The following is a 22,093-nucleotide window of genomic DNA, read 5'->3' as shown; positions in this document are numbered from 1 at the left end:
AAAACTATTACTTAGGGATTTGATACTTATAATAAGGTCTAATATCATTCAAAAATAACTCATCCAAGAAACAACTATTTCTTTAAAGTGGTTCCGTATCTACTACTTTGGTGTGGTTCATAAAGTATTTCTAAATAATATTATTTTTTTTTTTTCCTACATTTTGTATTGTTATTTTGTTTTCTCTCCAGCGAGAATTGTCGGAATATATATGTATGTATATACGAATGTGTATGCAAAATCGCTCAAAATTTTATATCGTTTATTATTTTTGGAAACGTTGATATCTGAGAAAGAATACAACACGCTATAGTATTACTTAATAAAAGTATAAAAAGGAATTTGAGAAATATTTTTCACGTGGCTGATTTTTTCATATTTTCTCATTTAAAAAAAATTTTTCTTTTATAATAATAATTTTATTAAATTATTTATAGAATGGTTAAACTGTTCATCATTATTTATTCAAACTCTGCAATAAAATCAATTTAATTTTTTATTATAAAATATTTATTATAAAAATTTCATAATTCCTATATAGCTGCTCCATTATTTGCAAAATAACATGTTATCAAAAACAAAAACTTTTCATTACTAAAGATTTTTTATCTGTTTTGAAAATGAAGGCTTTTCATGCTACTGTCGCAGTAACATTTTATTAAATAAAATATTTTGTTCTAAAAATGGTCTTGTTATAGGTATTACGCGGCTATATTTTATTAAGCATTGCAAGATCGCTTTTCAAATTATTTGAATTTTTCCTCTAAGTTTTTTCAGTTCGCATGTACATATTAAATATGTATTCGGGAATTTACTTTAGGTTGACTTGTACAGCACTCGAGAATCGATTTTATTTCTGAATCAGCTTGTAACAGTGATAAAATTAAAATGAATCCATACGAATAAAAATTATGTACGAGAACTACGGAAATATTATCATCTTTTCAACCTCCTTCTCATGTTATTGACTCAAAATATAACGTTCGCGAAGAAAATGTCGTCTTTTTGCATTCTCTTTGCTTAAGCTGCGAGGTATCACTGATATACGAAACCTTTTTCTTTTACTTAAGTGCAAAAAATGCAAAAAAAGCATTCTAAAATCAAAAAAATTATACGCAAGTAATAATTTTTTTTTGAGAAAAACCTTCATATTACAAATTAAAAATTCATGATTTTAGAGTTAAATGACTATATACTAACTCATGAATATCACAAGCGAACCGCGTACACATTGCATAAAAGTGAATTTTTCAACAATTGTTTTAATTTTTGCCGAACTATAACACTGTGAGTATTTTGGGAGAATGGTTACTTGATTCGCCACTTAAAATTTTTAATTTTGCTATGTAGAACCTCACCTTAGCAATATTAAATTAATATAAAGTATTTGGGGTTTAAAAGCAAATAAAAAATTAAAAAATTAAAACCTCAATCATTTTGATTATCAAATGGGCCTTTACTGGCAACAATTAGGTATTTTGGTACTTCTATTTTTTTATTCATAAAATCTAAAAGTGACGAATTCACCATAATGCCATTACGATTTTTGATACTTGCAATGGGATTAAATTACATGTTAGAAAAAATAAATTGTAACAATTTTAAGGTGGTTTTATCACCTGAATAACAACAAAATAAAACATCTTTCTAAATTTTAGTTCATTGTGCTGTTAATACTAATCATATTTATTGCAAATTATAATTTGGGGTCATATCTTGTAATTGAGACCACTTAAATACGTAGAAAAACTTACTTCATTAAAACTTTTAAATTAAATTACATGCAAATTACAATATGCCAATGAATTTAATTTCGATTTTTAATTATAGGTGCGAACCGGAATGGTAACGGTCAGTGATGGTAAAAGTAAACCGGAGCCGGTACGCTTACATCTAACAATGGAGCTACTAGTTTTACAAAAATTAGAAATCGTTACACCAACTAGTACGTCAACTGGACCGCCAACAGAATCAAAGGTAATTTGTAATTTAATGAGAATTTCAAAAACCTATACGTATGTATGTATGTCTTTAGAAATACATATAAAAAATTACAGAAATATAAAAATTTATAAGCCTTTATAAATGATGACATTCATTTATTTTAAACTAAGTTTTTGAAGATGCTCTAAATTTGGTTGGTTCTATATAAAGAATAAAAATGTGAACAATTTCGAATGTGTTGTCGAACAAACCAAAAACTAAAGCGAAGAACCGTGCATTTTTGCTTAAAGATATTTTTTTAATTAAGTTTACTAAGTTGTTTAATTGGAACCAATAATCTAGTCGTTTTTTGAGCTGATTTTTAAGCAATCTGGCTTATAATCTATACAGTAAAAATAAAAAAAAATCCTTTCGCATTACAAAATCCCAAAACTTTTGGCTTCAAATGACTCTAATATCATGGTGAAATTTAAAAAGCATTACAATTTTTTCGGCCTAAAATCTTTAGTTTTTTCTTAGTTTATTCAAAATTTCAATTCAGTTATAATAAAAATTATTTATATGTATTTGTATGTGCTTTACTCAAGTATTTACAAAACTTAAACAAAAAAAATTATATTAGGAACGGATGGTGCAAATTACTCGACAGAAAGTTGGTGGATTAGGTTTAAGTATAAAGGGTGGTGCCGAACATAAGCTGCCAATATTAATTTCAAGAATATATAAAGATCAAGCTGCCGATGTAACTGGCCAATTATTCGTTGGTGATGCAATTATTAAAGTTAATGGTGAATACATAACTGCATGTCCCCATGATGATGCTGTTAATATATTACGCAATGCTGGTGATATTGTCGTTCTTACCGTTAAACATTATAGAGCTGCTACTCCATTTTTACAAAAACAATGTAAGATAACTATTAATAAATTTAAAATTAGAAATAAATATTATTTAATTTTGTTAATTTACGCAAATATTTAAATCTAAAAACTATATTTAATAACTTTTAATATTTTACAATATTTTGATAGTATCAAAAGAAACCCCAGATTCAGATAATGATGCAACTTGTGCTGAATTAAAAGCTGACGAAGGTTTTAAATCTTCAGTCAATAACGGAACCAGTGGTAGTGGCAGTCGTCCCATCTCCATTTGTTCTGAAGGTGAAAAGAAATGGGTGGATATTAAATCAGGTAAGAAATAATATTCAAATAAATGTCTTGGTCCCCCAAAAACTCACCAAAATATCAAATATCAGGTTAATTGATGTAGATAAATTTTTAAACCTATATTAAAATTTCTATGAATTTTTCCTGCACTAGTCTATTAATGATTCTTAAGCAAAATATTGAAGAGTCACGAGGACACAGAAACAATGAATTCGTTAAAGTTTATAATTTTTGTCCAAACTCGCTATTATTTAAAATAACACTTTGAAAGTATCCCAAAATTAAAACTTTAAGTTTTGTTTTTTAACAAAATTTAACCGAACAGTAATGTATGGGGGACAAATGTGTTTCAATATTTAACATAAGTGGTTCATTAATACTTCGGCATATTCTAAAAATTTTCATTTTGATCATTGTAAATAAGAATATTACATAATGTATGTATGTACATCATGTTGTATTTCATTTGTCAATAATTTTATTATTTTTATTCATATTATATTACTATTTTAGTACCACTAATGATGGCCTATGTAACACGATACATATATGGTACGGATAAGCTTAGACCAAATGCATTTGAAGTTCGTGGTTTAAATGGTGTATCAACGGGCATTATACATTGTGATGATTTAGCAATATTAAGTCAATGGCTCAAATTAATAACAGATAATGTAGTTGGATTAACACATTTACAAGTAAGTCGCCTTTTGTATTAACTTTTTGAGTAGAATTTCTTAAAAAAATCAATTTCGATTTTTTGATTTAACTTATTTTATAAAAAAATACTATTAAATTTTTGTCCCAATTTTCGAGAAACATTGCACATGACATCAGACCTTTAAAAAACTAATTAGTATTTCCATATATTATATTTTTGAAGTTTTTAGCGGATCATTGCAAGTTTTGAGTGATTCAATTAATTTCGTTCTGTTTTTATTTGACTATAGAAATTGGGCATTATTTTTTGAACGCTATAAATTCTATTTAAATTCTGTGAAAGCATTAATGTAGCAGTAACCGTCTTTCTTCCCAAAAATATACGATAACTTATGCCTTAACTAAATTAATTACCGATATAACTTAGACTTTACATTGGTAGATACGTTTTATCTAATTTTTTTGGAAATTATTAGCATACATAAAATTTCTAGACTGAAATTGTTAAAGGAGAATATAAAATTTTTGAAGATATTTGCTGCTACTTTTACTTTTTGACTATTGTATAAAACAAGATAAAATCTATTAGAGAAAAATGTTAATAAAATTGGAAATTTAATAATTTTGAGATTCAATAATTTCAGATTGGCAGGAAATATCATTGATATACAATAAACTGTTTTTAATTTGGGAAAATAATGAAATGATAATGATGAAAATAAATAATGATGATGGAAAAAATTTCAAAAGAAAGTTCAACACGCTTTTTGCTAGTAAAAAAAGGCAACGCTGTATTTTTGTGTTCGCATCTTAAAAATATTGTCCGTATGTTTAATGGAATTTTAGAACTCTGAAAAACTAAAAATAAATGTTAATGGGAGAAGTTGTTGAAACTCTTACTCTGACGAAATAATTTTCTCAGTGCGTTATAAAATGACTTGTGGACAGGAAGCGTGCTACCAAATTCCTAGCTTAATTGTGAATTATTAAATTAAACTATATTACAAAAGTAAAACTAGCAATATTTTTAAATATCCTCATACTAGACCAAGTGAGGAAAAATTATATATTTTGTAGGTACTTTTCACTAATAACTGGCTTAGCATTTTATGTACCTATATTGAAAAACCTAGTTTTACTTTTAAACACAACTAATTGGTAAACATTACAAGTAAATTTATTATATTAAAAATAAAGAACGGATTTTACAGTTATAACCATATTATAACCATATTATAACGTATTACTAAAACTTTGTTAAATTCCAAAAAGAAGTATAAGACCTTCATCCATTTATACAACATGTACATTATTTAAGTTATTCGCTGTGGCTTATAAAAATAGAATTCCGGGATTTGAAAATATAATGGTGAAAATATTTATCACAGTCGGTTGTAGGTTGATCACGAAAAAGATGAACAAACAACCATTTGAAATCATTCCATACAGTTTTGTTTTATAAATTTTCAAATAATATAATTGAAGCTCATTGTTCTTCCTATTTTTTTTTTTGCAGATGAAATTATACAATAGAAATTTCGCAGTGGGTGAACGTATCGAATACATGGGTTGGGTAAACGAAGGTGTAATTAACAACAACATATCATGGCAAAGCTATAAACCTAGGTTTTTAATTCTTAAAGGAACTGAAGTAATGCTCTTTGAATCACCACCGGTGGGTACTATAATAATTATTTTCGTAAATTAAACTACATACTCATACCCATGTGTGTGGCACAATATACATAGGTATGAGTATGTAAAATTCGGGGATTTTCGATAATTCAGGTATGCACTTAAAGTTTTCACTAAAATTTTAAAAATATTATTTTGCGTCTTTTAAAAAATATTTTCAATATTCTAATATTTTCGAACGTGTGTCGTTTTTAGTAAAGATTTTTTAGGTTTGATTTACCGAACGTATTTTATATTTAGATTTATAAGTTGAAACTGAATTTTCGAAAACTATTTTCTGTTATATAAAACAGCTTCGAATATCTTAAGTGAATAAATTGTCAGTTTCCCATGAACATAGATTTAAATGCTTATTTTGTAAAAATTTCAATTTATAATTTCAAATTTTCATTTCAGTTAAATGTAGCTGGTTTATCGAAGGCGTTAGTAACATATAAAGTTTATCAAACAATGTTCCGTGTTGTTAAGGAATCTGAAACAGTTGATTCAAGACAACACTGTTTTTTATTGCAAAGTTCTGGACATGAACCACGTTACTTGAGCGTTGAAACCAGGCAAGAATTATTAAGAATTGAAAATAGTTGGAATGCTGCAATTGTAACTAGTGTGATAAAACTTGGTGTAAGTATCTTATATTTTATTTTGTCTCTTCCAAGTTATACTTAAAATACCTAAAACTGTTATATGTATTATTAAAAAATATTTAATGAAGATTATGGAAAGAAAATAAATATTGCTTTAAAAATTATTTTTGAAATTTTTAGCGAAAAACATTTGCTGTATCGCATCATGGTAAAAGTGGTGGTCTTACATTGGATTGGCAATCAGGTTTTTCATTAGCAGAAGGTGCTGATGCCAGTATAGCATGGCAATATAAATTTTCACAATTACGAGGTTCCAGTGATGATGGAAAATCTAAATTAAAATTACATTTTCAGGATCACGAAACCCGAGCTATAGAAACAAAGGTGATTAATTTTTCTATTTTTCAAAATTGTTTTTTTAAGGTGGTTTTTGTTACACCTAAAAATAAAATTAAAAAATTCAATTTTTCATTGTCATCGCCGTTTGTTTTTCTTTTCTTTTCCTTCTACTAATTTTCGTTTATTTTTTAAGTTTAAATTTTCCTACTTATTTTTGTAATTTAATAATGATAAATAACTTTTGAATTTATTGTAAATAAATTATTTTCTTGTAATTGCTTACTTTCAATTTGTTCACTTTATAATTATTAATTTTAAATAAATGTAGGGTAAACTCCAGTAGTGAAATGTTAATAAACTTAATTAATTTTTCTTTACGTAGATCGCAGTACGTTAAATCTTAATGACTATTTTCATTTAATTTTTATTTTTGTATCTATAAAATTTTATAGAATTATAACGATATCAATTCTGCTTATAGTATATAAAATATCTGATATTTAAGAGTTATTTTTAAAAATACATTTTATGATTTTTTTTTGACTTTGAATTGAATTTGGTAAAGTAGTTTTGAATTAAAATTTCTGCAACTAACGTATATGAACTTAAATAATGAATTGTTAATGAATAACATGTTGTGCAAAATATGTACAAAAATGAATTTTATAATGTTTTGATGCTGAAGATGAATTTTTGTGTATAAGGTGAGTTCTACATTCATAAAAAACTAAAAGTAATGACTGTTTTGGAGGCTCAATTCGATCATCTTACATTAACTGTTTATACTCTTTTATGATAGAAAAAGTTATACTCTTGATTCTGCCAGATTTACAGAATTTACAATCTCTTTTTGGTTTGTACACAGTAGTAGGCTATCAAAAACATACATTTTCATGAGCTTAAACACCTACAATTTGTAGTGATGGCTGATGTTATGAAGTTTTGTAAAAACGGATTTTTTTCGAAATGTGCCCAATATACAAAAAAAAATTAAAATGAAAAATGTGTTGTTTAAATTTTCGACAAACTATTTTGTCTAAACCAAAACTAAGTTGTAAAGTAACATATAAACACAGAAAACCGTCAATTTCTTTTACTATAATGGAAGTCTTCTATCATAATGGAACTACACGCAAACATCTAGTTATCGAATTAATTTTTCAAACCAGGTTTTCTGTAATTTTTAAGATTAGTTTTCTCCTGTGTCTGACAAGTTGGATTAGTTTCAAATCAACATTTTATTTTGTTAGGAAAAATTTTCTTTGCAATTCCTTTCTTTTCCATTATTTCTCAAAGTATAAAAAATTGTCAATTTTCAATCCCTTATGCGCTCATCGACCTTCTATAAATGCACAAAATGTAATTGTCACAAGTATCTCTTTGGCCTTAACTATATTAATTATTGATCACATTCAGCTTACATACGAGTTTTACAAAAATTATTATTTTTAAAAGAATATCAGATATTTTATTAAAATTACAAGTTATTTAATAATTTTTTATAATTTAATTTTTAAACTTTTTAATGTATTGGAGTAAACCAAATTGCAAATATCTATACGAGTAGGTATTTGTTACAACGCAACGTATATAATCTGTAAAAAAAAATTGAATTTTTAATTTTTTTTTATTAATTTATTTTTTATTCTTAACTATATATAGATTATTTTTTTCTTCGTTTCTTTTGTACCATTGCAGGAACTAGAATGTCAAGTGCTGCAAAGTTTGCTATTTTGTATGCATGCATTTTTGACAGCTAAAGTTGCTTCTGTCGATCCAGCATTTTTGAGTTCTATTCAACAGTCTTAATTATTCTTATTATATAAATTATAAATTATATTTATTATATATATATATATATGTAGTAATATATTTAATATAAAAAAAAAAACTGATTACTATAATGACTAAAAAAAATTAAAAAATTGGTAATGTATTTATGCTTTTTTTACAAAAAAATTAAAAAAAAAAAAAAAACAAAAAAAAATCAAATTAAAACCAAATAATTATGATATTATTAAAACTGCAGAAAAATGTCAACTATGTATGTATAATATTTATTATTAAATATAGTAGGATAATTTAAATTGAAATTAATTCACAAAAACAAAACAAATTTAAAAAATTTAAATAATAAACACAAAAAAATAGGACGAAAATAAGAGAAATATAATAAATTTGAAAAAATTTGAAAGAAAATTTCTAGAATATTTTATAATTCAAAACAAGAAATACGTTTAATTATAATCAAAACTTATGAACTTATTTGACAGTTCTTAGTCAGTCTAAGATATCTCATATGACAGTTACCTCGTTTACATGACAGCTTGAGTACTTGACTTCAAATCATTTCGAAACTCAAACTTGGTTTTTACTATGTCAAATTGAAAGTCCTAAAATGAAGTTTGGCTATTATATTTCTATTTCATATTAACATGAAGCTGCCACATAAACGGGGTAAGTAATTCAAAAATATTTCAAAAGGGATAACATTTTTTTGTCTATCAAAATCAATTTTAATAAAAAACTTCGTTCTCCATTTGCTTGGATAAATCATCCATATATCAATTTCGATTTTAGATGTGGCTCTTAGCATATGATTGGAAAAATTTTAATAAGCAGCTGATCCACTATATCGCTTGTTTGCTGCAACATTGACATAACTCAAAATTTGCACATTTAAGAAAAACAAAAAAAAAAAAAAATGCACAATTTTTGCTACGAATCCTTTTTACATTTGGAATTTTCATTTCAATAAAATTACCATCTGATTTAAGAAAAGTGATTTTCAATTCGGAATTACACTAATTTCAAATTAAGAAAAATGATTTGTCATGAAATATTTTTATTGAATAGGATTAGCGCAATTGATTCAACTATCTTAACTTGTTAAACTATTCAAGTCTCTATAACTATTTTAAACCTAGCCCATTTATTTCTTTCAAATTATTTTAACCTGCTAAAATCAATTATGTATAAGAGTAAAGATTTTATAAATAGTGTAAATGTACATGTAAAGTATTCTAAAATAATTCTTTCAAATTACTATATTACATATGATATTAAATTTTCTGTATAAGTACATATAAAAATAATAATAATAATAACTACAACAATACTACCCGTTTAATCAAATCTATAATATATTTATGAAATTTACAAAAGTAGTAAAAAATCATAAAATTACAACAAAATATTTACATACATATTATATACATTAACCATACTTACATAATATAAAATAGACGTAATAAGGAAAACAAAAATTATAAAATTTGGAAATTGAAAAAAGCTTTAAACTAAAAATATTATTATTTTCCAAATTAAAATTTCAATATATTAGAATTTACAATTCTTTATTCCTGTTAAATGTTTGTAGAGAGAAAAGTTGTCAATTTTTTGCTCGTAATGGTCTTACTTTATTATCTTTATACATAAATTAATCGAAACAGAAAAAAAATAAAAACATAATTATGTGAAACATTTTTTCAATTTTCGATTATAATAAGTGGCCATTATAATGCATAGGGGCTAGTTAGCAAGATTATTGACGACGATTGTTGCTAATAACGCTATAGATACATCGACTGTGAATTATTTTGGTAATCTGAATCATAATCGCTATACGTAATCAATTGACATGCGATCTCAGAGAAACAATCGCAAAAACAAAATGCTTCTTAGCGATTGTAATTGCCTAACTGTTTATCAAAATTTCGTTATTTTAACGCCACAAGCGATTGTCATTATTTGAAAAGAAATAATTTGTCATTAAAAAAGATATTATGGTAGAAAGTCATTTAAATTACGAGTATGTCATGATATAAAATTCTAATTATAGCTCTTTTGCTGATAGCTTTATTTACGGAATATCTTTTTAATAAATATCTGTTACTCTACTTCATTCTATTTGTAACATGAAAATTAATATCGTACAAAAATTCTCGTAAATTTTATATTTCAAAAATCTATTCAATTTCAATTAAAATTTCATACATATGAAAAAAATTTTCTAATTCAAAATATTTCACGTTAAACAGCATAAATCTCTTCTAAAAGAAATTAATGACGAAGCAGGAAAAATTTATCTTAAATACATTAATCAACTTTGAACTTTATAGTACCCATGAAAACACAATGCTAAACGGACTTCTTCGTGAAATTATTTGGAATTCCAATTTTCAAATTTTATAATCATATTAAATTGATTAAGTTCAGAACAATTATAAAGAACAGAAAAGAACCACTGATATTGAATACAAAAATACTGAAAATCTAATTAATATTATTAAATATATATATATATATATATGTACATTATATACACACATACGTAATAAACATTACATATTTACAAAATAAAAAATATTTATACCTATATGTGTACATTTTTCTGTTTTTTTATTTTTGAAATTTAATATAAATTTTCTCTATTTTAATTTTTGCTTAAAAATTTAGAGTAATTTGTAAAAATAATTAAAAAAAAAAAGATCCTTAGTAGAAAAATATTTAAAAAATTTTAATTATTAAGACGTTATACAATTAAGTTATAAATTAAAATATAAATTAATTAGCAAAATAAAATGTTGAAATTTGAATGCTATGAAAATAATATTTATAATCCTATCCGGATTATTATGGAAACTTAAATTTATTTTCCTATATATCCATTATACGAGTACTATATAAATATATGTGTATATTTTAATTGGTTTTAAACTTTAAATTCGCCCTTCAATTTATATTCGTTTTTCATCACTCCATTAATGTACTTAAGTTGACTTTTTAATTTGAAATACATAATTTTTTTTCTATATCATCTGCAGAAATTTTTTAATTTGTCTTAATTTGTTCAATTTTCATGAATGTTTCCGTTATCCATATTTCAAAAGCGAAAAGGTCCCATTCATTATGTATTAACATGTTAAGTCACATATATTATCGGTGAAGGTTTTTAAAGCACCAATTTAATTTTCATAATTTTTCCGTCATTGATAAAATTCCGTCAAACGAGAATAAAATCTCGAATTATTCTGGTCTTTTCAATTCTGTTGTTTTTTTAGCGCTTTTCCAAAAAAAATTTTGAAAAAAGTGCTTATTAGTTTCACTCCGTACGTCCGTGGACGTCCGTCCGTGGACACTTTTTTTGTTTAAAAAACTTCTCTACTAGAAACTTATTTCCGTAGAACAAAATTTTTACCTATCTCCCCCCCCTCTAGAAGTTATTCCCCACCAAAACCCTAAAAATGGCCTTTTTTAAATAATTGTTGCAATGAAACCATAAGCATTTTTGAAATTTTGCAGACGCAGAGGGGCAGTGTCTTGCTTCCCCTTGCGCGGTATACTAAAGTTAAACTTTAGAAAAACAAAATAGCCGTTCAAATTTACCGTTATCTAAAGTCCTTTTTTCCAAATTTTTGATTTCGTTTTTCTTTTAGATCCCATACTGTAGAACAAATACTTCATTTCCTTAGAAGAAAATTTTTTTCCATCTCCACCCCTCTCAAGTTATCGCCTCTTGAAATTCGTAAAATTTGAATTTTTGACACCTTATATTTCCGAAACCGCAAGCTTTTCTAATAACCATAAGCTAACGGTAAATTCCATTAAATTAAAAAATATAATTATTTTTCTTAATTCACACAATTAACCCTTAAAATCGCGCATTATGTTAACCCCTCTTTATATTAATTTTTGCTTTATTTCAAAGACTGCATATATGCATCATCCTAAATATATGCAATCCAAAAAATAGTTTTTGTATATGAATGAAAATAATTTTAATAGTGTGATAGGTACACATAGACTGTATTTAAAAGTAGAATTTTCACTTGTTGAAGGGAAAAGTGCTACAATACAAACCATTGGTTTGACCCAACTTTATTAAATTTAAATATTACACACCTGTGACACACGTGGGACTACAAAACAATAATATTTATTTCTTGATATTAAAACTCTTAATTTTAATTGGAATAATGCAATTTTTGACGAAATATAAATGAATTTGAACTGAAAGAAAAGGCGAATATTAGATAAAAAATGGCGAATTTGAAATGAAAAATCCACATACTACATATTTATTGCATTTATATAAGTATGTTATATAAATTTATGTTTTACATACAGAGTTTTCTCACTTAAGTTATACTGTTATACATATACATATATATACATGCAATTTTACTTATGTATATCAAATAGTAATTTTTTTATGTTCGATTTAAGTTGTAATCGATAATGAAAAAATGACATTCGACAACAATTTTATCTGACGGTCACTATTTTCGCATAACTTTCATATACAAACTGCTAACAATAAATTATTTTTGAACAAAATCAGCAGGTAAAGTTTTTGCATTACAAAAATGCCAAAAAATATTTTACTAATATGACAGGTTCTTGACATTATTAATAACGTGACATTTTTTTTTCACATTGACAGGCTGCTCTACAATTATGGAAATATTGTGCTGACAATATTAAAAGTTACAATATTAATTGCAAAAGTTACATTAAGATGCAAAAGAATTCAACTCGCATTTTACATTATCGATTACATCTTTATATTCATATATACATACATATGTACAAATAATAATTTTCCTTTTTTCCTATATAAAAATAATGTTCTTATATTAACAGTATGTAAAAGTAGGTAGGTTTGTATTTATTAATATATGCCTACTCAGAAAATTAATAAGACATAAAAAAATTATTAAGCTCCGAAATAATAAAGAAAAATTGAACTCTCTTTTATCAAGTGAATTTTGAAAAATATAAACTTAAATTTCGGTATTAAGATTTTCGGTATATGTGACAAATATTTTCAGCTGAGTTCATGATATCCAACACATATACTTTAAAACACTTGTTTTAAATAATGTAAATCTAGAATTTTAAATGGTACATGTACTATACAAACCGAACTCCTCTTGAAAAAATTCAGGACCAACCTCTATCACGGTAATGCTGAGTGTATCGTTTTATACTTTATTTTGATTGCAATACGTTAATACTCGTTGTTGAATTTTTTGTAAAAATTTACATTTGTTATGTAAATTTTGTATGTATATGTAAAATAAACTCAACTTTAATATTTATAGCTATAAATTATAAGCATTTAAAAAAGAATTAATTTTAATTGTTAAAAAAATTCGAGGTAATTTTCAAAATTATAATCGATTTCAAATATTTAATTAAAAATATAAGAAACGAAAAAGTGAAGAAAATAAAACAAAGTTACAAACTGATATTCAAAATTAAATTACATGAATATGAAAAATTTATTTACAATTTCTAGTTAAAGCTATGATATTATATAATTATCTACCTGCTTAAGTATGTTATAATATTATTGTGTACATTATTATTATGTAAAACGATTTATTGTCGTTATATATATAAACACATTTTTTATATGTATTTAATTAGTGCAATAAATTTTTTATTTAAATTCAAAATTTAAAATATGCATATAACAAATTTACTTATCGAAACGCCGAAAGAATGTTGGAATTGCCACTAAAAACAATTTGTAATTAAATTATTTCTATATTTAAACAAAATATTTTATCTATACCATTCGAAATTGCAAATATTATGTAAATTACTTTTTCATTTTCCAACTTAATTCATTGTCTAGATTCACCATTCTTGCTCAACTTTTCTTTTATATTGTATTTTTTTTTTTTTAAATTATAGAAAATGATTGTATTCTTTAAAATAGCATCAGAATTCTCATTTTTTCTATTAGATTTCTTATATTTTCTTAAATAAATAATTAATTTAAACTTTCAGCTTAGTTTTTGAAACCATCCACGTTTACTTTTACTTAGAAATATCAATAAAATATGTAGATTTTCATATTGAAACAGTGCCTATTCTGCGGTTTAACAAAGCTGAAAAACTGTTCATGCCTAAAATTGGATAGAAATTTTGCAATTAAAATATTCTTTTACCGATGTAAAATACTAATTAAAAAATACATTCAAATAGAAAATTTCAAATGTGGCATTCAACAATTTTCATTTTACCGATAAGGTTCGCATATATAAAATTTTAGTTTATGAAAAAGTACATAATTTAACAGAAAAAAAATACATATCCAATTTTTAATTATATTCAAATAGGGTGCTTTCTTTTGTTGAAAAATAAGTTATACGTAACGGTTAATTGCCAAACAGGTTGCCGACTTTTATAATCAGTATTTATGGTGATTCAGAAAGGTATACAACAACATATACTATGTCCAAGGTTAGAGGGTCCAAAATGGGTAAAACTTTTGTTCCGGAGTAGGTGCAAAAACTCAAGGGTTTTCGAGATACAGGGATTTAAACGAATTTTCATGAAATTTCTAGTTGTCTAAGCTTTTTTGATTATAACTTCCGTTCCGAAAAAGATAGGAGCTTCAAACAAACAGTTTCTGAAAGGTCTAGTAAAGGGTTTAAAGTAAATACCTTACTTGATTTTGTACTTTCGGAATACCAATCATTCGAACTTTAGTAAAAATCAATTTTTTCCCTTTTTTTATTTTTTAAATTTTTTCTGACCAGGTAATTTCATTCGAAATTTTTTGAAACTTTGAAATTTTTTTACAGAATTTTGGCCACTTTCTCAAACCTTAATTTTATTCACTAAGTGTTGAAAAATATTTTATTGTACAGAAGATTACAGCACAAAAACTTTTTCTATGTCAAGATTTTAAAGGCCCCAATAAAATCTAAAAAGCTAAAAAATTTCATTATTTTTGATTTTATTGATTTTAAAGCTGTATTTATCATCTACTATCAATTTCTTAATGCACTATCATTCTAAAAAACCGTTAACACTTTTAAGAACCGTTATTTTGATAAAAAATCTGAATTTTATCATTTTTACTGAAATACAACAAATTATAAAGAAAAATCACTATTTTTGAATTTTTTCGGAGCTTTTCTCTACAAATAAACTTTTTAGATACCACCTGTTGTCATCTCATTCACTCTTTCTGGGAGCTAATCTCTTGGTTAACAAGCTTTGTAAATTTAATTTACTTCAGTTTATTTCCCTTTTGGAATCCCTGAGCAGCTTGAGCAATTGAGTATTTGTAGCAAAAAATTGTAAGAAAGTAAAAGCATGGAGAATTTTCTCTAAAATTTACGTATTTCAATAATAATATTAAAATTCAGATTTTTATCAAAATAACAGTTCTTAAGAATGTTATAAGAGTGATATTGCAATAAAAAATCAATAGTAGGTGATAAATACAGCTTTAAAATCAATTAAACCCTTAAAATCTTGGCATAGAAATGGTTTTCGAGCTGTAATCTTCTGTACAATAAAATAAGGTTTGAGAAAGTGGCCAGAATTCTGTAAAAAAAATTTCAAAGTTTCAAAAAATTTCGAACGAAATTACCTGGATAGAAAAAACTGAAAAAATAAAAAAAGGGAAAAATTTAATTTTTCCTAAAGTTCGAATGATTGGTATTCCGAAAGAACACAAAATACATAATCAAGTAAGGTGTTTATTTTAAGCTCTTTACTAGCCCTTTCAGAAACTGTTTGCTTGAGGGCCCTATCTTTTCGGAACGGAAGCTATAACCAAAAAAGCTTAGATAACTAGAAATTTCGTGAAAATTCGTTAAAATCCCTGTATCTCGAAAACCCTTGAGATTTCGCACCTACTCCGGAACAAAAGTTTTACCCATTTTCGACCCTCTAACCAATGGTCTATGTTGTTGTATACCTTTCTGAATCACTCTGTATACTCTGGCAAATTACTATAAAGAGATTCACACTAGAACAACATTCCGAAAAATAAAATTCTGTTTAGTGATATGGATCTATTTTTACCTAAAAGCATTTGTTAATAAGCAAAATTACCATTTCCATAGGGAACTGACGTTACATTTACACAATGTAGCCTTTAAATTCAGTTTATTTAAAAATGTGATTGAATTCACATTATTATTGAAATAACTACCGTATTAAGATCAATAATTCTCTTAATGCCTATAAAGTTTCAAAAATATACCAATTGGGCTTCCAACTGGTTCCATCTAACGCTCAATCTGACGCTGATATTATTCACGATAATACCAACGACAGTGCTGGAAAAAGTATCTCGAAATAGTAAATTTAGAGTTTGCTTCGTAAAAATCAAAGTTTCTAAATCCCTTTTTAGCACTTTTGTAAAAAAATTTTGAAAAAAAAATGCTTATTCTCTAATCTCTAATCACTCTGTTCGTCCGTCCATCTGTCTGTCTGTATGTGTGTCTGTGGGGCAATTTTTTGCCACCTCCAACACTTCTCACGTCATCGAGTTTTGAAATTTGGAAAATTTGAATTTTTGGCACTTTATATTTCATATTTTTCATCCTAAATGAATGCAATCATATAAAAAATTTGGTATATGAACGAAAGTAATTTGAATACTGTAATAAATAGTTTTTAACAGCAGCATTTTCCATTTCTGGAGGGAAAAGTTCTACATTATAAACCCCTGGTTTGATCTAACTTTATTTAAAACTTCTATTGGCTTCAAAAAAAGGAAACACTCTATTTACTTTTTAATAATTTTAAGTATGTATAAAAAAATATGCAAAAATTTATTTTAGTTATATTTAAACTGAATTCTTTTTAGCAAAAAATATTTAATAATTAATTATTTTTAAAATTTATTGTTAAAGTAATACAGAAAATGTAGCTCAAATTTTTTTAAATTATTTGAATTTATCTTTTATTCTCCTATACTTCTTTTAATTTTGAATGTTTTAAGTAATCCCAATAATTTCTCATTTTTTTTTTTTTTTATCTTTTTGTAAATATAAGAAAAACAGCTTTGATTGAGAAAAAAAAAAAGAATAAAAAAACAAAAATTAAAAAATAAAGAAAAATAATAAAAGCACGCAATATTAAAAACCAAATAATTCAATAATATTGTGTTTATTTACTCAAAAAACAAGGCTTGTGGTGAAAGTTAAAGATTGGCATTTGCAAAACTTTATGTCAAATGAATGTCAAATATGCATACAGAATTTTCAGTTGACTTATTTTTTTTCATGTAAATTTCAACATACATAGGTATTATGTAGAACTTTTTAGGACTTTTAAGAAATTTTTGAAAAAAAGTGCCCATTGGTTTCACTCTGTTCATCCGTGCACCGGTGAACTTGTTTACAAAACTTCAACACCCTTGAACCTAGACACTGAAATTTCAGATGTACGTAAAACCCCTCTTAATTAATGGTAACAAAATTACCATTAAAATTTTCCGTTATCTAAAATCCGTTTTTTTTAACAGCTGTAGACACTAATAAATAGTTCATTTCTCAAGTTATTTCTTCTCGATATTTGGAAAATTTGAATTTTTGCCACTTTATGTTTCCGAAATACAAATTTTTCCTAATTACTATAAATGCAGAAAGCTAAATAAATTTTTTTTTTCTTAATTCACACAATTATTTCCTAAATTTGAAATCTTTGAAATATTTTCGCATATAAATGAAAGTAATTTTAATATTGTAGTACATAAATTATTATTAAAACGAGAAAAAAAGAGTTGATCCTGTTAATTCTTTAAGTATAGTCAAATAAATTTTGAAGTTGCATGGCAGGTACCCCAAACAGAACTTCGATCATATCCAATTTAAATTGGGTTTTGGTATTTACTATAATAAATTATTTGTGAAAATTTAGTGAACTTAGCTCAATTAATTTTTGAGTTATCGTTGGGACGAACGGACGTAAAGACGAAGAGCTAAATCAACTCAGAATGCGACGCTTATCAAAAACATACATAAGTCTATATCTCAGACCATTATTTCTTAGTGTCGCAAACGGTAAGGCAAATTTAGGACATCCTTCGAACATACGTTCGTACGGGTATAAAATGCATTTTTATGAAACCTATTATGTAAAAATACGAAACTCGGAAATTTGCATAGATTGATTTACGATTCGCAAGTGTACTATGTATTTCACAAAATCGCATCACAAAAAAATTAAACTGGCAGAATTTTCTAAAATTTTTGGATTTTGGCATTTCTGACAGTTCTTTTCAAAGTAAACATTTCAGTTATTTTATAATAGTCATACATTTAAATGCATATTAAGGATGCGCTTATTGGATTCCAAAAGATTTTTAGTAGGTAGGTTAAAATTTAAATATGGCTCTTGCTCAGCAAATCATTTCACTTATTTGTAAGGCCAAAGGAAAAAAGTTAAGTCACATAAAAATAAAACTAGAAAGGAGCAAAGTCAAGAAAAAAGAAGCGAAATAAATTTAGAACAATTAATGAATTTTACCATTATCGTAAACCGGGATATTTTCGTATTTTATTTTGACCTATAATTATAACTATTAATTACAAACATTTAGTTAAATGCGCTAAATTTGGAATGCAAGTTTTTTTAATTTAATAACATAAGATAAATGTAACACTTACATTGTTTAGTTTTATTTTTTCGAAAACAAAATCATATAAATCAAAAAGATTACAAGTTTAACCAAATTGTATTCAGGTACTGATGTATTAATTAGGTATACATATATGTATATTTTATACGTGCTAAAAAATATTTTCAAATTATTTGATTGCAATTTTAAATAAAACAATTGATCATATACAAAAAGTGACATAAAGTATAGCAATAATCGATATAATTTGGAATTTTAAAAATTAAAAACACGATAAATTGCCAACATGTACATGACAAAGACATGCCGTAATTTATTTTATAAAAATTTTTTAACATATTGGTAACAGTATTTGATTACAATAATTTTTTAGTTTTTCTACCTTACAAAATAATATAATAAAGTTTTGTTTCTAAATTCAATAAAATAAGTACGAGTAAATGAGATCTCCTTAGAATACGTGTGGAACGTTTTAATTAAAATTACATGATTAAATACTTTATAAATGAGTTGAGGAAGTAATCGCGCTTCTTATTTTTTTCCACTCATTATTAGAACATACGAGTATTTTATATAAAAAAGCCAATTTTCAAAATATTTTTATAAAATTTTGTGAGAAACTAAGTACATAGGAATAAATATCGTTACATTGACAAGTTAATCAATAAGGTAAGGTTATATGATTTTTAATAGTTAAATTTTTGACTTCAAAACATATTTTTTATGTACATATACGAATATTATTAAATTGCAAAGTTGATTTTTATGAAATTCGAAGATTCATAATATGGTAATAAACGACTGCTGTTACAAATTCAACTTGACTTTACTTTACTTTGAATATTGAAATAAGTCAGATTCAAATTTTAAAGCTCTCGGAAGATGATTCATTTGATTGAAAAAATTCTGTCCGACGAATACACGTCATAGTATTAAAGCCGTTAAAGCCAGGGCAAAGTTGTGCTGGAGAACTTCTTTGTCATGTGTGGTGTCAGATTTACCGTTTTCAAGTAATAGCTGCTGAAACACAAAATTTTTAATTGAAAAACTGAAATTTCTCCAAAAAAAAATATAATAAAACATTATTATATTAAAGAATATTGCAGTCTCAAAATTGGATCGGACACTCTATATACTCGTATAAAACATAATCGAAAATACTTTATCTACATATTTGTAATTACTTACATACTTACATACACGCATTTTATTTTCTAATTTAGACATTACTTACCTTAAAGTTACATAAAATAAATTACCGTGAAATTTGTCTGATTCAATTTGTTATTCAGAAATGAACTCAATAAATGTTAAATTCTATTCATGCATTTTCGAACTTTTTTTATGATTGTTGGTTCAATTTGGACCATTTTGTTACGGATTTTTAACATGTAACAATAAACGTCAAAAATCGTTTCATGACTTTATGTTCAATCATTTTTTTGCATTCAGAATCACATTCGACAAAAAAAAATCAAGCTAAAGTTTCAAAATTTCAAAATTTTAAATAAAATTTGATAAAAAAAGAAAAACAATAAATTATTTAAGATAAATTAAACACTACACAAGTATAATCTATTTCCATGATTTTCCATTTTATTTAATTTTTATTAGTTAATTCTTAATTTAATTTTAAAATTCATGACATACTTTGTGCTATTAAATTGAACTTAGAATTTCACAGGCTCATTTTGCATATTGGTGAATTCGTCGACAAATTTGGACAATGAAAATAAAATTAAGTGTTGACAAATTCGCAAGTTATAAATGAAAAGTTGATGAATTCGCCATACGTAATAAGCCTATATTAAATTTTTTGCAAATTATTAAAAAGAATTTACGTATATTATCATTCTTTTCTTTTCTTTCTTTTCAGGAAAATTTATTGTAAATTAGACATAATATTTCTGCTTTTCAATTGCATACATACATACTTGTTATATAAAAAAATTACTAATACTATAATAGCCTAAAAATAAAAAATCAAGTTATTAGATCAAATATTATAAAAATTATATACATACATATTTACAATACTCTATTAAATTAATTTAACTATAATATTGCTATATATGTCATTAAATTATTTATCTCTATTAATAATTACTTTATTTTATTTTAATGTATACTTACTTATCTGCACAGACATTATGTTAATGGTATGTTTATAACCACATTCTGTATTTAATTTTTTCAGTTTTACTTTTGTTTTTTGTTATTTGCAAATCAGAATTTCCATGTTTAGCACATTACCAAAAAATTTTGAAAAGATCTTATTAGTTTGACTTTGCCTATGCGTTTTCCCTATTTACTTCGCCGACATATTTGTAGGTGAATACGTTTTGAAAAAAGTATCACTTCTCTAGTACAAAATTTTTAAACGTACACCCTGCCCTCCAAGTTACATCTCATCAAATTTATGAGAATGCAACTTTTCAATAAATAAGGTAATGCAGAGGGTTTTTCAATTTTCTTAAGCAATATTCAGCAGTGATTAAGATTTTTTCTTCACATTTTAGTATAATTAAATAATATTAAATTTATAATTTTATTTAGGATAGATATTTGCTTTTTTTTACCAGATGTTATGCAATTTTAATTAAAAAATTTACTTAAATTTTTATTTGAATTTGATTTTAGTATAGATGAATATAATTTTGAATTCTGAGGCAACGTTTTTACCGCAAACATTGATAATTGCAATATATGTAAAAAAATTGAATACACGGAGGTGTAAGGAAATACATACTTCGCAGGTAACAGTAATTATTGCAAATATGAACTTAGTCATATCCATAAATATTTTACCTTACCACACCAAATTTTTTTTTACCTCCACCCTTGTTTGATTAATACCCCTGTAATTTCTCAAATTGCCAATTTTTGGTCCTTAATTTTAAGCTCCATTAAATTTCTATTAAAAACAAAAATACTGCCTTCTAATCAAAACCATTATTGCTTAATTGAATTATATACACATACATATGTTATGAATTATATTATATAAGTTAGGCTACTACAGACCGTGTACAGTTAAAACCAGACTCTGAGGTTGACACTTTTTTATTTTGCTAAATCTTGTAATACGAAACTTTTACTTTTTACTAATTGTAAGTAAAAAATAGGTTTGGCTGACAGTCTGAACAGGACTTGAAAGACATTGGAAAACTTTCGGACTTCTTAAAAGAACTACACATAATCGAGGGAAGCCCAACACATTATGTTTCTTGGATGCAGAATGTGGAATCTGTTCTACGGGATTATGAAATCGTCAAAAACAAGTATTCGGCAAAAGATACGA

At 25.4% G+C, this 22,093-nt stretch overlaps 1 protein-coding gene across 3 annotated transcripts in view; it reads left to right on the top strand.

The window, feature by feature from the left end:
* Positions 1-20,807, top strand: part of LOC129611260 (gamma-1-syntrophin) — a 108,366-nt gene extending 87,559 nt beyond the window's left edge. For 2 of the 3 annotated variants that reach the window (XM_055524321.1, XM_055524320.1), the window contains exons 5-12: positions 1,831-1,977; positions 2,567-2,852; positions 2,977-3,138; positions 3,628-3,812; positions 5,291-5,449; positions 5,866-6,090; positions 6,234-6,437; positions 8,091-9,497. In XM_055524321.1, the coding sequence (XP_055380296.1) occupies positions 1,831-1,977; positions 2,567-2,852; positions 2,977-3,138; positions 3,628-3,812; positions 5,291-5,449; positions 5,866-6,090; positions 6,234-6,437; positions 8,091-8,201 (1,479 nt within the window). In that variant the 3' untranslated portion in view covers positions 8,202-9,497. Of the gene's footprint in view, positions 1-1,830; positions 1,978-2,566; positions 2,853-2,976; positions 3,139-3,627; positions 3,813-5,290; positions 5,450-5,865; positions 6,091-6,233; positions 6,438-8,090; positions 9,498-20,668 lie in introns of those variants that run through there. The other variant, XM_055524322.1, reaches the window with a different exon arrangement.
* Positions 20,808-22,093: the final 1,286 nt, after the last annotated feature.

Source organism: Condylostylus longicornis, unplaced genomic scaffold (assembly GCF_029603195.1).
Source record: "Condylostylus longicornis isolate FDR11 unplaced genomic scaffold, ASM2960319v2 ptg000048l, whole genome shotgun sequence".
NCBI classification, from domain to species: domain Eukaryota; kingdom Metazoa; phylum Arthropoda; class Insecta; order Diptera; family Dolichopodidae; genus Condylostylus; species Condylostylus longicornis.
The sequence above is the reverse complement of the archived record's forward strand: the minus strand, read 5'-3'. Positions and strand labels throughout refer to the sequence as shown.